The sequence below is a fragment of the Monodelphis domestica genome, chromosome 7 (assembly GCF_027887165.1).
Source record: "Monodelphis domestica isolate mMonDom1 chromosome 7, mMonDom1.pri, whole genome shotgun sequence".
NCBI lineage: Eukaryota > Metazoa > Chordata > Mammalia > Didelphimorphia > Didelphidae > Monodelphis > Monodelphis domestica.
This window is the reverse complement of record NC_077233.1, coordinates 144,146,581-144,165,898: the sequence shown is the minus strand read 5'-3', so window position 1 is coordinate 144,165,898 and position 19,318 is coordinate 144,146,581. Positions and strand designations below refer to the sequence as shown.

Genomic DNA, 19,318 nt, shown 5'->3' with positions numbered 1-19,318 from the left:
AACAATTAAGGAACTTAACCAAAATTTTATCACGAATATTGTTCTCTCCCTGAATGGTTTTGCAAGAGAAACATAATTTTCTTATTGACCTGATTTCTTGCCATTTTTGAAGAGATTTGTCATCCTCTTTGGAATTAATGTTTACATTTTACAATAACCAAAAAATTAACTTTTAGAACATTTACAACACAGTTTATTATTCTGACAATACCAATTTGGCAAAAAGAGGAAGTGCAAGCAAAAAGGACAGACTTAATTCTCTTTATAGTCACAGTTAAAGCTTTCTTAACAAATGTTTCAAATTAAGGACTGTGGTAGACTCCTAATCAGTTTAAGTACTATCTTGATTCTTTAAATTTTCAGAATTTCTCGAGTTTTCAGGATTTTCTTTGAGGTAAAAATCTCATCATTCCTAGTTTGATCCTTTTTATATTTCATGGGGAGCAGATGCCATTGCATGTGCTCTATTTTACGTGAACTTCTTCAGGCTCACAAATGAAGCTTTATATTCCAGGATTTTACCTTGTCTGACTTCTCTTTTAGTAGTAGCTTAGTTATTTAAGCACAGTATTTTTATCTCTTGGCAAGAACTGAAGAATGCAACTTGCCCTGGGTTGCTTAGCAGGAATAATCTATGTCTTTATGTCTGATGGTTCCCTCTCTGGGGACTGAGTGGGTCATCCTTATCTCTATTAGTCTCTGTAGCTGAGAAAAGTCCAAATCCAGTATAACACTTATATATCTCCAGAGTCCTAGACAAAACACAGTATGGGCTAATTATTGTCTGCTTTTTGGAAAAGCAGACATTTGCCATATGCCTGATAAGACTTAAGGTGATTTTGTCATTTTTTCCCTAGAAATCCTTTATCCTTTTCTCTTTCAGTATAATATTCTCAGATCTGCATATCCAACCCTAGTGTCTCTCCTGAGCTCCAACATCCTGCATTGGATGTTCTATCTGCATCTTAAACTGTTCATTTCTTTTTTTCTTTTTTTGGCAATGGGGGTCAAGTAACTTGCCCAGGATCACACAGCTAGGAAGTGTCTGAGGTCAAATTTGAACCCAGGACCTCTTGTCTCTAGGCCTGGCTCTCAATACACTGAGCCACCCACCTGCCCCCTAAACTCTTCATTTCTGAAACAGAACTCATTAACCCTCTATTCAAATGTTTCCTTTCTTCAAACTTACCTTTTAATATTGAGGACATCGCCGTCCTGTCAGTCACCCAGGCTTGCAACCTCAGTGTCTTCTTTAATACTCACTCACTATTCAATCCATTATCAAATCTTGTCCTTCCACCTTCAGAACATCAACTAATGTCCCTTTCTCTTCATTCACACAGTACAGCCCTAGTTCAGATTCATATCACCTCTTGTCTGGTCTGCTACAATGGTTTTCTTTTTAAAAAATGTTTATTTAATTGATTAAAAATTTTTTCCATGGTTCCATGATTCATGTTCTTTTTCTTCCCTCCCCCCAACCTCTCCTATAGCCAATATGCAATTCCACTGAGTTTTACATGTGTCATTGATCAAGACCCATTTCCCTATTATTAATATTTGCACCAGGGTGTTCATTTAGAGTCTACATCCCCAATTATATCCCCATCAACCCATGTGATCAAGCAGTTGTTTTACTTCTGTGTTTCTACTCCCACAGTTCTTCCTATAACAATCCGTCCAGCAGTTGCTATATAATTTTTCTTTGTGGGATATAACTTGAGAAGGAGGAAGGAGCCTGAGGAAGATGGGTGATAAATAAAGACTCAAAGACAAGTTAATTGCTATGGGGAGCGGTGCTTGCTCCTAATGATATTTTCCTTTGTAAATCAATTAAAGGAAAACATAAGAAATAAGAGAACACGTGGAAGTAAGAATTCCAAAATAGATAGCACGTGGCCAAGAGTGGCGCTAGGAAAGATAAAAAGAGATAGAAGGAAGAACTCCAAGGTTACAGGAATCAAGAGAAAGAGTAGCGCCCCCTGCTTCAGCATTTATTGTGGATTGAGAGGTGATCAATGAATAACATAGTACGTAGGTCTTAACATTGGTTGAATAGACAATGACAAGATCAGAGGAGGTGGGGATTCACCTGACATGTGCTTTTCAGAGGAATGAGGTTTGACAAGGTGAGGGCTAAGCCTTTGTGGCTTAGGCTCAGGAATTCTCCTGCCCTTAGAACTGTCTATACATTGATCATTAACTGATATGACCAAGTATTTAATACATCAACTATACTTCCATGCCTGGTATGTTTCACTTCCTCTGGATGTGGATAGTGTTCTTTCTCCCAAGTCCCTCAGAATTGTACTGGATCATTGCATTGCTGCTAGTAAAGAAGTCCATTACATTTGTTTGTGCCACAGTGTATTAGTTTCTGTGTATAAGGTTCTCCTGGTTCTGCTCCTTTCACTCTGTATCAATTCCTGAAGGTCGTTCCAATTCTACAATGGCTTTCTAACTGGTCTCTTTGCCTCAAGTCTCTCCCCTCACCAATTCATCCTCCTCTCAGCTTCCAGTGTTATTTTTCTAAAACATAGAACTGATCACATCATCCCCCCTGCTCAGTGGCTCTCTGCTGACCTCTAGGATCAAATAGAATCTCCTTTGTTTGAAGTTCTTCATAACCAAGTGTTCCTACCTTTTTAGTCTTTTTACACTTCTTTCTCCTCTACACACTGGATTGTGACATCATTGGCCTGCTTGCACAGCCTTGACATGACATTCTGTGGCTTAATACTAGCTCACTCCCACAACTGGAAGGATCTGCTCTCTTACCTCTACCTCTAGTTCCTGACATCCTTCAAGACTCAGCTCAAATCTTATCTACTTCATAAGACTTTTCCCGGTCCTCCCCAAAGCCTTCTTCTTTCAACAAGCCTTCCATCTACTCTGCTGTATATATATTATATCTAACTAGTTGTTACTGTCCTCCCCTTTAGAATATGAACTCCAAATATGAACTCCTTGAGGGCAAAGGCTGTCTTTTTGCCATTTTTTGTATCCAGCAATTTGCACAATGCCTGCCACAGAGTAAATGCTTCTGATGACTTAACTTGATGGAATCACAAAATCCTTCACTTTATTTTTTAAGTTTTTACTTCACATTTACTTGATCTTGTCTAGTATTTCATTTAGCATTTTTTCCTCCCAATTATTAGCTGAGAATGCCCTCTTATATTAAATTGAGAACAGCCACAATTATGGCTAATCTGACCCTCTTGATCAGGACCTGTTGGTGAGCAAGCAGAATGATAGAGTATAGAGAGGGAGAAAAAAACTTCTCAAATTTTCTTCTTAAGGTTTTGTCCATTTCCATTGCCACCTATTCTCCCTATAACTTTAAGGGTGGAGTAATGGTGATCTGAAAAATATACATTAAAACTGACTGACTTTGGAGTTACAGTGTGATCACAGTAGTCAATGAGCATTTTTAAAGCATCTATTATGTGCCAGGCACTGTCCTAAGTCCTGGGGAATACAAAAAGAGGCAAAAGATGTCCCTGCCCTCAAGGATCTCACATTCTAATGGGGGGCGACAATAAGTCAATTAATAAACCTTAAGAATTTATGGGGTGGGGGGGTGGGGAGCTAGGTAGCTCAGTGGATTGAATCAGGCCGAGAGACAGGAGGTCCTAGGTTCAAATGTGACCTCAGACACTTCCCATCTGTGTGACCATGGGCAAGTCACTTAACCCCCATTGCCTAGCCCTTACCACTCTTCTGCCTTGGAGCCAATACACAGTATTGACTCCAAGACGGAAAGTGAGGGTTTAAAAATTAAAAAAAAAAAAAAGAATTTGGGGGCAGCTGGGTAGCTTAGTGGATTGAGAGCCAGGCTTAGAGACGGGAGGTCCTAGGTTCAAATCTGGCCTCAGCCACTTCCTGGACTGTGTGACCCTGGGCAAGTCACTTGACCCCCATTGCCTAGCCCTTACCACTCTTCTGCCTTGGAGCCAATACACAGTATTGACTCCAAGAAGGAAGGTAAGGGTTTAAAAAAAAAAAAAGAATTTACTGTGTGATTTAAACCCAGTGGAATTGCATGTTATCTGTGGAAGGGAGTTGGGAGGAAGGAAGGAAAAGAACATGAATCATGTAACCATGGAAAATTTTTCTTAAACAATAAAATTAAATAAAAAAAATAATTTACTTTGTGTTAGGCGTCATTACATATACAGAGGTAATTTCTGTCTTTGGGGACCTCATATTAAAAGGATAAAAACCAGACAAGTATGAATTGTCATGAATATGTATGTCTTTGCTATGCCTTTATGGGGTGGGGTTCAAGAGTTGGTGAAAAGTTATATATAGAACCAAGAAAAAGTATACATAAAGGATTATTTGGTGAAAATTGTTGGAAAAATGGAAAGCAGTCTGGCAGAAACTAGGTATAGACTAATATCTTAAACCATTTACCTAGGTAAGATCAAAATGGATACATGACCTAGGTACAAAGGGAGATAGTATATAGGCAAATTAGAACATGGAACGTATTATCTATCAGATTTATGGATAAGAGATAAATTTATGAATGAGGCAGCATTGTAAGATATAAAATGGATGATTTTGATTATATTAAATTAAAAAGGTTTTGTACAAATAAAACTAATGTAGCTAAGATTAGAAGGAAAGCAGAAAACTGGGGAGGTCTCAGATAGACGTCTTATTTCTCAAATATATAGAGAAATTTGTCAAATTTATAAGAATTATGAGTCAGTCCCCAAATGATAAATGGCCAAAAGACTTGTACAGGCAGTTTTGGGATGAAGAAATGAAAGCTATGTATAACCACATAAAAAATACTCTAAAGCTTTACTGACTAGAGAAATGTAAATCAAAGCAACTCTGAGATATCATCCCACATCTATCAGATTGACTAAAATGAGAAAAGAACAAAATGGCAAAAAAGGCATATGGGAAAATGGGGACACTAATACACTGTTGGTGAAGCTGTGAACCTATCCAGCCATTTTGGAGAACAATTTAAAATTATGCCCAAAGGTTATAAAACTGTGTATATATACCCTTTGACCCAGCAATATCACTATTAGACATGATTCCCAAGTTAATCAGGGAAAAAGGAAAAGAACCTATATGTTCTAAAATATATATAGCAGCTCTTTTTGTGGTAGCAAAGAACTAGAAATTGAAGGGATGCCTATCAATTGGGGAATGGCTAAATGAGTTGTGGCATATGATTGTGATGAAATACTATTGCATGGTAAGACATGATGAGGTTAATTTTTTTAAAGGAAAGACCTATGTGAAATTATGAAGAGTGAAACAAGCAGAACCAAGAGAACAGAAATATTGTTTGAAGAATAACTGTAAATGTTCACCTCCAAAGAAAGAACTGAAGGAGGCAACTAAGCGGCTCAATAGATTGAGAACCAGACTTAGAGACAGGAGATCCTGGGTTCAAATGTGGCCTCAGACACTTCCTAACTCTATGACCCTGGGTAAGTCACTTAACCCTCATTGCCTAGCCCTTTGTGCTCTTCTGCCTTGGAACCAAAGCATACTTTGATTCTAAGATGGAAAGTAAGGAAAAGAAAAAGGAAAGAAGGAAGGAATAGAAACATATAAGACATAGTTTTATATGTACATACATATACATATATAATCAAATGATACCTTCTTTAGTGCGGAGGGTGGAAGGAGAGCCAGATTCTTAGGAACTTTAATGTAAAAAACAAAATTAAAAAAAAAAGAAAGATTATTATAATAAAGTCTGGAGTACTACTTATATTCAAATTACTTGCTCAAATTAATTTAACAAAGCATTCATGCAGAACTCAAATGTTTAAAAGGTTAAACCCAAATGTATTAAAAAGGTTGCAACTGGGTGATATGAGTAGTACTCCAGTAAACCATATGTGTTATATTAACATGGAACCCTGGAGAAGTTTACATTATAACCATTAAACATTTGGAGAGATGAAAAAAACAAAGAAGTCAGGGGAACAACTCTTCAAGGAAATAGTCACTAGAACCAAAATACTCATTTATAGAATCAGAATCCTAGACCTGAGAGAAATTTGGATCATCTATACCAGTGGGGTCAATCGCAAATAGAGATCACTGTGAAGCTACATATTGATTTAGAAAACCATAAACGAACATTATCTATGCTTTATTTTTATTTATTTTGTTAAACATTTCTCAGTTACATTTTAGACTGGTTAGCACAAGTTTGACACTTCTGATCTGGATCATGAATTCTTAAGCTTTCTTGTGTTGTGACCTTTGGCAATCTGGTTAAGCCCATAGATCCCTTCTCAGAAAAGTTTTTTTTTTTAATGTATAAAATAAAATATGTAGGATTACAAAGGAAACCAATTATATTGACATGCATTTATCAAAATATATTTTTTTAAGTTCCTGGACTGCAAGTTAACCCTTGATAAACCTAGATAAATGGTGGCAGTTATTGGTGACCTACTCCCCAGCCATTATATGTACTTTGCTTTTTTCCTTTTCCCTCTTTCTCTTTCCTTCTGAACTCCTGATCTTATTAAGGGGACACATAGAAGCACTCATAGATATTGTGTAGCTCCATTTAGTAGTATTCATTGCTACCCTAATCTAGAACAATTCCAGTCATTTTATAGTTGAGAAAGTTGATTTGACCTGGAGAGGATGTCGGACTGTGATGCCATGAAGCAGAATATGAATTGTCTGAGAAATGGCCCCGTCTTCCCACTCCATCAAGCTGTATGGCCCTGCTTCACAGGAAATAAATGAGGGTTATGATGTTTCTTTGTTGTAATTCTGAGCTTATCTGATTTTTCTGATTAACATTACTATCTCAGACAACCACAGAAATACCCATTTTAAACATACTGCCCTAATAAGCAGTTTTGTTTTTCCCAAAGTCACCATGGAATAGAAGCAGATAGCGCTTTGGGTGGGGGCAGGGAAGGTAATAAAAAAGCTTGAGTTGTGAAGAAACCAAGAAAATAGCATTAAGAGCTGAAAGCTATTTTCCAATAGCGACATCTAGTGATAGAAAATATAACTTTTCTCTGAGGAATAACTGCAAAAAGGACTTGTTAATAGTGTGGATGATGAATCTAGCCAGATGAAAATTAACTAATTATAAATAGTAGAGCATAGTTACTCTTCATGTGAAGCTCTCTTTGGCTGGAATTTTGAGACTTTACCTTATGATATTTCATCTTCTAGGGTGCGTGTATACTTTAACAATGGTAATGGGGCAATTATTGGAAGATCTGGAACTTGCTTTACTATGTAACAAACTACAGTTATTTAGGATTGAGAAGAAACTGTAGCCTATTACAATTACTCTCATTTTATTTCAACAGTGAGAGTGTTTGAGACATCACTTTGTTTGCCTTGTCAAGTAGATGAGAGGAAAAGAAAATGATCTAATAAACCTCATTGCAGCTGTTCCAACTATAAATAAGGAAAAAGAGGCGGGTATGGAGTCAGTGGTAGGGATTAACTAGTGGATCAAATTATTCTCCTCATTCTTTCCAACCCCAAACCAAAAGGACTATAGTTAACCCCAGATTATCCATAAGTGACACACAGTTGTTGGGAAATAAATGGAATTTCTTCTTCAGGAATGTCATACTATGTTTGAGCATGCATAAAAAAACCTCTTTTTGGTTCAAACCCTGATATAGTCACACTTTCTAGGCCTACTCTCAAAATTGTATAGTGATAAGATATTGAACCAGTGGAACATTGGTTCCCCTGGCTTATGTTCATATATCAGTGGGATACAGCATTAGCTTATAATGGAGTAAATTAGGAAACAAACCTATTGATTACAGCTTTTCTTTCCAAATCTGAATGGAAAAATCCAATAAATGTGCAATAGCTGTCATTGAAATCTAGTTACCTTCTTTTTTTTTAATTCTTACCTTCTGTCTTAGTATCAGTTCTAACTTCTAAGTTATCAGTTCTAAGACACAAGAGTGGCAAAGGCTAGGCAGTCAAGGATAAGTAACTTGCCCAAGGTTGCATAATTAGGAAGTATCTGAGGCCAGATTTGAATCTGTACCCTTCTGACTAGGCCTGGCTCTCTATCCACTGTTCAACCTAGCTGCCCCTTCTAGTTGCCTTTTGTATGGGCTGATTAGCTGAGAATTCTGCAATCCCACAAAATATGTTTTAGTGCCAGAGGCGTTCCCAAAACATATAAGGGAAAAAGTAATTAAGATTAAGTTCACAAAGTTCTAGCTAGAGATGAGGAAATTCTGAATTTTCAGCTAACATTTTGGGAAATTAGACATAGTCTGTACCTAGTAAGATGTACTCAATCTGTGTTTAGATGATAACTGTTAATATTCTCATCCCTATATCACTAATAATAATAACAATAATAGCTTCCATTTATTTATATAGTACTTACCACATGCCAGGCACTGTGCTAGGTGCCTAACAATTTCTCATTTGATCATCATAACAACTATGAGAGGTAGGTGCTGTTATTAACTCCATTTTACAGGTGAGGGAACTAAGGCAAACAGAGGTTAAGTGACTTGCCCAGGGTCACCCAACTAGCATATATCTGTCCAATTTGAGATCCAATTTGAACTTTGTCTTCCTTACTCCAACCCCAGGCACCCATTAGAAAGGGGGTAGAATTCTTAAGTTCAAGCAGTAAGTTGTCAAGAGCTAAATTGCTATGGTAATGTGCCTAGTAGACTTAATAAAGTCTTTTTGATTGATGGTCTAATTTCTTTTATTTATCTGAATCATTCTGAGAACCCTAGGTGTTTTGAAATAGTGAATTTTAGAATTCTTTGTGATTTTTCTTGCACCTTCCTCTAGAAATACTTTGTATTGAGCAATGTAAAACAGACATGAAAGCCATTTTAAAGAACTCTCCAAAGAAGATGCCATAACCTCCTTCACTAAGTGTAGTAATATTAGCAGCCTTTACCACCAGGAACTGCTCCCTTCTAGTTCACTTAAATCTCTTGTGCTTTATCAGCCTTTCCTGGAGCAATATGGCACCTCTTGCTCTACTCCCAGTTTCCTTTGTTTTCCCTTTGGACATGGCATTTCATAAACAGTTTGGCTTTTGTGTCCCTTAAGAGTATTCCACTGTTTCCTTAGTACAGCTTGCATTTTAGCAACTTCAGAATTCTCTGAATGTGCTGAGATGTCCTGTTCTACTGCTTTCCCAAGCAGAGAGCTTTTGTGCCTACTTGGCACCTCTGTAAAGCAGACCAGGCTTCTTGAACTACCCTCATATGCTATCTGACATGTGCTGTCAGGAGGAGAAATGACCAGAAGGATCATCCTCACTGAGAAAGCATTGGAGTGTACTCATTGATGAAACCAAGCTGTCATTTGTGATGTCAGCACATCATTGGCAGGACCCAGGACATAAGATCATATTTTTGTAAAGGGAAGTCTGGCCAAGTGACTACTTTTCTATAAACTGAAGATTATGTTTGAATTATTTATTCTGTATGCTTAAATACCAACAAATATTAAGAATTTAAGATAATAGGTTACATGATTTCTTATAGCATTATAACAGGGCTTCTCTTTAATCCCTTTAGTAGACCACTCCTAACATTGCTTAGTAAATAAAAAACCAGTATAGCAGTTCCAGATATCAAACTGTACTATAAAGTAGTAATCATCAAAACAGTGTCTGGGCCTGGCTAAGAAATACAGTGGTGGATCAGTGAAATACAGTGAAGATATCCAATACACAGTGGTAAATCACCATGGCAATCTAGTGTTTGATAAACCCAAAGATTACAGCTTTGGGGATAAGAATTCACTGACAAAAACTGCTAGGAAAAGTGGAAAACAGTATGGCAAAAACTAGGTATAAACCAATATCTCATACCTATATAAAGTTCTTACTTCTCAAATATATAAAGAACTAAATCAAATTTATAAGAATATAAGATAAAGATAAAAATCCCCCAATTGACAAATGGTTAGGGGGCAGCTGGGTAGCTCAGTGGATTGAGAGTCAGACCTAGAGATGAGAGGTCCTAGGTTCAAATCTGGCCTCTAAAGACACTTCCCAGCTGTGTGACCCTGAGAAAGTTACTTAATCCCCATTGCCTAGCCCTTACCATTCTTCTGTGTATTCTTCTATGTATTGGTTCCAAGACAGAAGGTATGGGTTTATTTTTTTTAAATGATCAGAGAAAATGAATAGGCAGTTTTCAGATGAAGAAATCAAAGCTATCAATAATTGTATGAAAAAAAAATTTTCTACCCCCCCCCCCCTTTTGGGGAGGGGAATTTTATTTAATTAGATGATTTAGAATATTTTTCCATGGTTACAAGACTCATGTTCTTTCCCTCCCCTCCTCCCACCCCCTTCCTGTATCTGACGTGCAGTTTCACTGGGTTTTACATGTGTCATTGATCAAGACCTATTTCCATATTATTAATATTTGTACTAGGGTGATCGTTTAGAGTCTACATCCCTGATCATATCCCCATCAACCCATGTGATCAAGCAGTTGTTTTTCTTCTGTGTTTCTTTTCCCACAGTTCTTCCTCTGGATGTGGATAGTGTTCTTTCTCATAAGTTCCTCCCAATAGTTCTGGATCATTTGCATTGCTACTAGTAGAGAAATCCATTACATTCAATTTGACCACAGTGTATCAGTTTCTGTGTGCATTGTTCCCTTGGTTCTGCTCCTTTAACTCTGCATCAATTCCTGGAGGTCGTTCCAGTTCACATGGAATTCCTCTAGTTCATTATTCCTTTGAACACAATAGTATTCCATCACCAACATATACCACAATTTGTTCAGCCATTCCCCAATTGAAGGGCATACCCTCATTTTCCAATTTTTGGCCACCACAAAGAGCGCAGCTATGAATATTCTTGTACATGTATTTTTCCTTATTATCTCTTTGGGGTACAAACCCAGCAGTGCTATGGCTGGATCAAAGGGCAGACAGTCTTTTAGCACCCTTTGGGCATAGTTCCAAATTGCCTTCCAGAATGCTTGGATCAATTCACAACTTCACCAACAATGCATTAATGTCCCAATTTTGCCACATTCCTCTCCCCCCCCCCCCCCCAGCATTCATTACTTTCCTTTGCTGTCATGTTAGCCAATCTGCTAGGTGTGAGGTGATACCTTAGAGTTGTTTTGATTTGCATTTCTCTGATTATAAGAGATTTAGAACACTTTTTCATGTGCTTATCAATAGTTTTGATTTCTTTATCTGAAAATTACCTATTCATGTCCCTTGCTCATTTATCAATTGGGGAATGGCTTGATTTTTTTGTACCATTGATTTAGCTCTTTATAAATTTGAGTGATTAGACCTTTGTCAGAGGTTTTTGTTATAAAGATTGTTTCCTAATTTGTTGCTTCCCTTCTAATTTTGATTGCATTGGGGGGTTTTTTGTACAAAACTTAAATTTAATGTAATCAAAATTATTTATTTTTCTTTTTGTAATTTTTTCTAACTCTTGCTTGGTCTTAAAATCTTTCCTTTCCAAAATCTGACAGGTATACTATTCTGTGTTCGCCTAATTTACTTATAGTTTCCTTCTTTATGTTCAAGTCATTTACCCATTCTAAGTTTATCTTGGTGTGAGGTGTAAGATGTTGATCCAAACCCAATCCCTCCCATATTGTTTTCCAAATTTCCCAGCAGTTTTTGTCAAATAGTGGTTTTTTGTCCCCAAAGCTAGCATCTTTGGGTTTATCATAGATGGTCTTGCTGAGGTCACTTACTCCAAATCTATTCCACTGATCCTCCCTGCTGTCTCAGCCAGTACCATATTGTTTTAATGACCACTGCTTCTAAATCCCTCTTGATGAGAGAAATGCAAATTAAAACAATTCCGAGATGCCACCTCACCTATCAGATTAGTCACTATAACAATAAAGGAAGATGATAAATGTTGGTGGGTATGTTGCAAAACTGGGACACTAATGCATTATTGATGGAGTTGTGAACTGATCCAACCATTCTGAAAGGCACTTTGGAACCACATCCAAAAAACAACCACATAGTCTGAATTCCTTCTCTGTCTCTGTCTTTTTCTCTGTCTCTGTCTGTCTGTCTGTCTGTCTGTCTGTCTTTTTGTCTCTGAGTCATAGTAAGAGGAACTAGGTGAGCACTGGTAGGACCATACAGCATGCTGGGAAAGGTAGCTAGGAGAGTGCAAGCTTAGACAAGCACTGGCTAGGGGAAAAGGCTTGCAAAGAGAATAGGCAGCCATATGTGGCTAGTGCCTTTTCTTTCTCTGACCTGCTCTTTTATTTAATAAATAATTATAAATTAAGATCTGGTCTCCAGAGAATTTTAATCTTAACAGTTTTTAGAGAAGGCATACCCTTTCATGTAGTAATACCACTATTAGATCCATATCACAAAGAGATCCAGGGGGCAGCTGGGTAGCTTGATTGAGAGCCAGGCCTAGAGACAGGAGGTCCTAGGTTCAAATCTGGCCTCAGAAACTTCTTAGGAGTGTGACCCTGGAAAAGTCATTTAACCCCCATTGTCTAGCCCTCACCACTCTTCTGCCTTGGAACCAACACATAATATTGATTCTAAGGTGGAAGGTAAGGGTTTAAAAAAATAATAATAATACTTCTGTTCCCACTAATGTCTTTCAGACTGTCTGTCATTTTTATTTTCTTAAAAGAGAAGAGATTTGTTAAAAAAAAAAAAAAAGAAAAAAAACTGATGTCCAGAGGAAAATAATAAAAGTAAATAGCTGGAGTATCAAAGTAAAAAATGTACTCCAATGAGACTTCTTCCTTTTATTACTTTACACTCCCTAGAGCTCCAAACGTATTCATTGGAGAATACAGAGGAAGAGTAGTGGGGGAAGTACCTGAGAGCCTGTTTAATAGGGTCATAAGATTTAGAGCTGGAAAGAAAGTTTGTAACTCATTCAATCCAAAACTCATTATATAAATGAGGAGACTGAGGTCCAGAGAGGTAAGGCAACTTGCTCAGCTATTCAGAAGGAAAGTAGCAAAACCTAGGTCCTTTTAATTCCAAATCCAACATTTTTTCTGACACCAGTATGTGACCTAGTCTCTTCATTCAGATTTTTATTTCTCCTTTCTTATTTTTTGTTTGTTTGTTTTACAGGAATAGACTATAAAACAACTACAATTTTACTGGATGGCAGACGGGTCAAGCTGGAACTTTGGTGAGTTTATATTGCTGAACAGAGTCAGTTGAAAGCACTTCTCTCTGACTCAATGACCATATAACACTTAAAAGAAGTTGGTAAGTAAGGAAATGAAACCTTAAAATGCTTAGTTATATGTCCTAATTTCATTAGGTAATATAAGTAAAGATACATACCTAAAAGAAGATGGCTCATTTAGATTTATTTATATGCAGAAGAGCCCATTTAAAACAAATCCCTATTTTTAAATGTCATATGTAACACCAGAATTTGTGTTGCAAAAATCAGTTCTCAAGTTATATTGTAAGGGATACGGTTCCCCTTTTCTCTAAAAAAATATAATTCTTGCCTGGAATTTTAGAATTTTTAGAGTTAGAAGAGATCTAAAAGATTATCAAGTCTAACTGACTTATTTTACAAGGGAGAAAACTCAAGAGGACTTGTCATCCTTCTCATCCCTCCCCAGAGTATCATTTTTAAAAAAATAAATTAAGGATCATGTTTTCAGAGACTTTGTCTTTTTTTTTTTAACTTTTTTTACCTTACCTTCCATCTTGAAATCAATACTGTGTATTGGTTCCAAGGCAGAAGAGTGGTAAGGGCTAGGCAATGGGAGTTAAGTGACTTGCCCAGGGTCACACAGCTGGGAAGTGTCTGAGTCCAGATTTGAACCTAGGACCTTCCCATCTCTAGACCTAGCTCTCAGTCCACTAAGCTACCCAGCTGCTCCAAGATTTTGTCTTTAAGTAGCTAAGGAAATAGACATTCATAAGGGGCTAGTTTCAGGACAGTTAAATAACTTTCCTTAGGTCAGTCATATCACTTGGTCATCTGACTAGTCACTGACGTGATAAATGGTAGTTGTCAGTGTTGGTTGTTAGCCTATGCAAAAAGTCTTTAGTTAGGAAAGGGAACTAGATTTTTCATCTGTATTATCATTTTGACAGTTTGATAATTACAAAATAATTTTAGTCCTTAATTAACACTTTAGAGCAAGAATTCATATGCTTCCACGTAGAATATGTTATAAGAAGCATTGTTTAACTCCCTAACAAATATTTCCATGGGGTTAGCTAGACTTTTGATGAACTGTATTCTAATAAGAGGCTGCCACAGATGCTCATAGATATCTATTAAATAAACAATTCAGGCAGAGTCTAACATTAAAGGGAAGCATAAACCTACAATGTGTGTGATTGTCTCAACTACAGTTTATTAGAACACAGAACCTTGAGTATTTGAACTAGAAGTCATCCACCCCTCTGCCTCTAAACTGGACTATACCTCTCATCCAATAACTCATACTGACTCAGATACAACATTTATAAGGTTTGCTCAAACCAACCCTATGAGGTAGAGAGTGCAAACATCACTGACAAGATTTGTCATCATTGACAAATAGATAAGAGTTAGTTGCCAACTTTTATATGCTAACCTTTTCTTTATTAAAACCATAGTTAAATTTCCTACCTTTAGTGAATTTAAAGGCAAAATAAGATATAATAGCAACAGTAATAGTAGCATTTTATAGTTTGCAGTGTTACATGTTACCTAATTTGATCCTCATAGTAATTGTATAAGATAGGCATTATTATTATCCTGATTTTACCACTGAGGAAACTGAGGCTGAGAGAAGTAATTTGTTTAGGGTCACTCAACTAACAATTACCTGAGGAAGTAGTTAGACTCAGGTCTTCCTTACTCCAAGACCCAGTGATCTGTCCATTATACCATCTATCTATCTCTGATATTCCTAATTCATTGAAGCAGAATCTTCCTACCTACATACAGAACATCAGAGAATAAGGAAGAATGAATGGGGGTTTTAGGTATTTTGATGATATCATTTTCTGAATCCTGTTTGTATTTTCAGGGATACATCTGGTCAGGGGAGGTTCTGTACCATTTTTAGATCTTACTCCAGGGGTGCTCAGGTAAGACTGAAATTATTTTTTTGTCATTGATTTTCCAGTGTTTTTTTTTTAATCTGAGTTGTTAGCATGACAAAATTAAAGCATGTAAGTGCATTCTTTAAACATCTTTTAAGAATGTAACATTCTTTCCTTTATTAGTATATACAAATGATCTGTCACAAGTAGAGACTTTCTTCTTAAGTAAGTGTTCCTCATTTCCCTGATATTCAAGGAATAATAGCTAGTGGTGAATAAGATGCTTTTTAAAAAAAAAATTTATATTACATTAAAGTTCCCAGGTATCCCCTAACCTCCCCTTTCCACTCTCTACACTATAGAAGGCATCATTCATCAAAAAATATATATATACCTATATATAAAACTATGTCATGCATGTTTCTGTTTGATAAACTTTCTCTCTTTCTGTTCTTTCTCTCGAGATGGACTCCACATTCACAATTATTCTTGAGATAGCATTTCTCTTGCTGTATATAATGTTCTCTTGGTTCTGCCTCTTTCACTCTTCAGAATTTCATGTAGGTCTTTCCACTTTTTTTTTTTACTTAACCTCCTTATCATTTCTTACCGGGCAGTAGTATTCATCATAATCATATGCCACAACTTGTATATCCATTCCCCAGTTGATGGACATCCCTTCAATTTCCAGTTCTCTGCCACCACAAAAATACATCTTTACCCCTAATTCACCAAAATTTACATTTTAAAGACAGTGGTATATTTGGGGGAAAACACTTCTGTAGGAATAGGAAGAAATGGGTTCAAATTCAGCATAATAGTGAAAAATTTAGCAGATTTTAGAGGGATTATTAAAACTGGTATTCTGTATTAAATACCTCCTCTGTTTTTTGCTAGAGACTAGAGAAGATACTTCCTCACTAGAGGATGTGACATTTAAAAATAACTATAAGAAATAATATTGCATAAATACATTTAAAGATGCCAATAAATTCTTTAAATTCAATTAAATGTTTATTTAGTACTAACTGTACTACAGTGTTTTGTGCTTCTCACTAAGGATACACAGTAAAAAAAAAATGACAACTTGTCCTTGAGTTCAAATATCCAATCCTCTATTTCTGTTCTTTGAATATGGAAATGTTCGTGCTTATCAAGTTCATTATTTTTTTTAATAGCTGTCATCTTTTTTTTTTTTTACTAAAACTAGTCTTTCAGTGGGAGATATTTTAAGCTTGTCTATTCTAAGCAAACTAACTTGATGGTTTTAGAACCAAAACTACTCAAACAATGGCAAGGAGTCAGTCCATTTTGCCTTAAGCATGGTGTATATTTAGAAGAGAAAGCAAAATAAGGCTATAAAATTAAATCATGGCCAAGTTATGAGTGAAGATCTTTGGTAAACCAGACTTTAAGGAGTTTGGCTATTACTTGTTTATAATAAACTATAAACTCCCTGTGAGAAGGACTCATATCTTATCTAAACCCTTTATCTATCAGTGCTTAACACACTGTAAGTGTTTGATAAATGTTTGTTGAATTTAATTTGGTAGAATGGATTGAACAGGGATGAGATAAGAATAGGGAAAGGTAGTTTGAAAGCTACTAAAATAATTCGATCAAGGGGTGAGAATCTGAAACTAAAGTAAGGCCTATTAGTTGGAAGGAAGGAATAGATGCAAGAAGCACAACCTACATTCTTTCCCTTGTGCCATTCCTTAACTCCTGCATTCTAGTTTCTACCCCTACTCTTTGGCTGAAATTGTTCTTACAGAGGTCACCAGTGATCCTCTAATTAATAAATCCAATGGCATTTTTGCAGTCATCATATTCCTTGACTTATGTAAGATCTTGAATCTATTTCCACACTGTCCCCTTTCTCTTATTTTTTTCAAACTGAGATTTAACTATCAGTCATATATCAAAAAACTATTACAGAAGCTTCCAAGGCGACAGAACACCTGAGCCCAGAAATCAGGGAAGCTCTTAAACCAGTTTAAAATTTACTTTGACTCTAGGATCAGGTAAGTGTATGCTGAGCTTTGGGAATGGTTGGGACCCAAGGCTTCCATAGGGCTGTAGCATTGTACTAGACTTCCACACCTCAATGGGGGGATCTTTTAGTGAAGGGGAGGGGTAAAGCCTGCCCTTTTAGTTTGTAATGTCCAGATACAGTGATATTTGAATAAAATCTGTGCTTGTCACAAAAATTTTTTAAAGAAACTGAAAGGAAGGGGGGGAAAACCCCACTACCCCTCTTTTTAAAACCCTTTCCTTCGGGCTTCTGTGACATAGTGCTATTCAGATTCTCTAAATACCACTAACAGAGAGTGAGGATGTAATAAGGAAGTGAAATGGAGACCAAAAAAAATGTAGATATAATCTTTCTCTGTCATTAGAAATTTAATTAGGTACATACCATAGATTATATCAACACAGTTTTATCATCACTTCTTTCATAGGACTTAAACTTCACTTATTGTGTTATCTTATATGATACTATTCTAGCACATTTCAGTGGCCTGTGAGAGAAATGGAGCTAATTCTCCAATGTTAGGCCTTCATTAAGATTATCATGTGGTACAATCGAACGTAATGGACTTCTCCATTAGTGGCAATGCAATGTCCCTGAACAATCCTCTGGGATCAAGGAGAAAGTAAAAACACTACCCTCAAGCAGAGGACAAACAGGGGAGTAAAAACACCAAGGAAAGGCAACAGCTTGACTACAGGGGTGGAGGGGATATGATTGAGGAGAGACTCTAAATGAACACTTTAATGAAAATACCAACAACAGGGAAAAGAGTTCGGACTGAGGACACATGTGATACCCAGAGGAATCACACATCGCCATTGGGAGGGGTGGGTGGGAGGGTGGGGTAGTGAGAAAAAGAAAATTATCTTTGTTTCTAACGAATAATGTTTGAAAATGACCAAATAAAATAATGTTAAAAAAAAAGATTATCAAGTATCTCCACCTTATACAAAAAGTGGCCAATATAACTGTAAAGGAAAATAATAAATATTGGAGAGGATGTGGCAAAATTGGGACACTAATGCATTGCTGGTGGAGTTGTGAATTGATCCAGCTATTCTGGAAGGCAATTTGGAACTATGCCCAAAGGGCTCTAAAAGAATACATGCCCTTTGATCCAGCAAAACGGGCTTGTACCCCAGAGAAATAATAATGAAAAATGTTTGTACAAAAATATTTCTGGTTACACTCTTTGTGGTGGCAAAAAATTGGAAAATGAGGGGCTGTCCCTCATGGTAATGGAATTCTGTTGTGCTGAAAGGAATAATGAAGTGGAGGAATTCTATGTGAACTGGAAAGACCTCCAGGAATTGATGCAGAGTGAAAGGAGCAGAACCAGGAGAACATTGTACACAGAGACTGAAACATTATGACAAGATCAAATGTAATCAACTTTGCTACTAATAGCAATGCAATGATCCAGGTCAATCGTGGGGGACTTACGAGAAAAATGCTATCCATGTCTAGAGAAAGAACTGTGGGAACAAAAATACAGAAGGAAAAGATATGATTCATCACTTGTTTATATGGGTATAGGATGTGGGGTTTTAGTTTTTAAGATTATTACAAAAGTGAATAATATGCAAATAGGTATTGAGTGATAATATAACTCAGTGGATGTATAACTCAGTGGAATTGCTTGTTGGCTGCAGGAGCAGGGAGGGAAAAGGGAATGTAAAGAACATGAATCATGTAACCATGAAAAATACTTAAAAATAAATAAATAAATGGATAGATAGATAGATAAATAAATGAATGAATAACAACAACAAAAAGTTAAGGAAAAAATTAAAGTTTTTGAAATTTAAATCTTAGATTGAATGCAAAAAGGATTTGGTAGACTGAGACTTTTTGACAGACTTGCTTATAACTGACAGAAAATGAATCAGTATTATTTGTGGGTCTGTGATAATCCAATAAGATGGATAGTCTATCAGTAAACCACACTTACATTAATGAATCAAGTTGTCTGTCTTCACAAATTGGGTTTATAATTAAATAATAGTTCATACAGCAGAGTAGTCCATCTAATTCATGCTACACTTTGCTTTACTCATATTTAAAATCAGATGCTTGATCACATGGTTCAATGGGGATATGATTGGGGATGTAAACTCTAAACAATCACATCATTGCAAATATTAATAACATGGAAATAGGTTTTGATGTAAAACCCGGTGGAATATGCTCATTGGCTATGGGAGGGGGGTGGGAGGAAGGGAGGGAAAGAACATGAATCATATAATCATAGAAAAATAATCTAAATTAATT

General features: G+C 36.4%; 1 protein-coding gene across 2 annotated transcripts in view; it reads left to right on the top strand.

Annotated features, from left to right (window-relative positions):
* Positions 1-19,318, top strand: part of RAB40C (RAB40C, member RAS oncogene family) — a 102,933-nt gene that overhangs the window by 49,025 nt on the left and 34,590 nt on the right. For both annotated transcript variants that reach the window (XM_001365312.4, XM_007499213.3), the window contains 2 exons: positions 13,081-13,141; positions 14,997-15,057. In XM_001365312.4, coding sequence (XP_001365349.2) covers positions 13,081-13,141; positions 14,997-15,057 — 122 coding nt within the window. The remainder of the gene's footprint in view (positions 1-13,080; positions 13,142-14,996; positions 15,058-19,318) is intronic.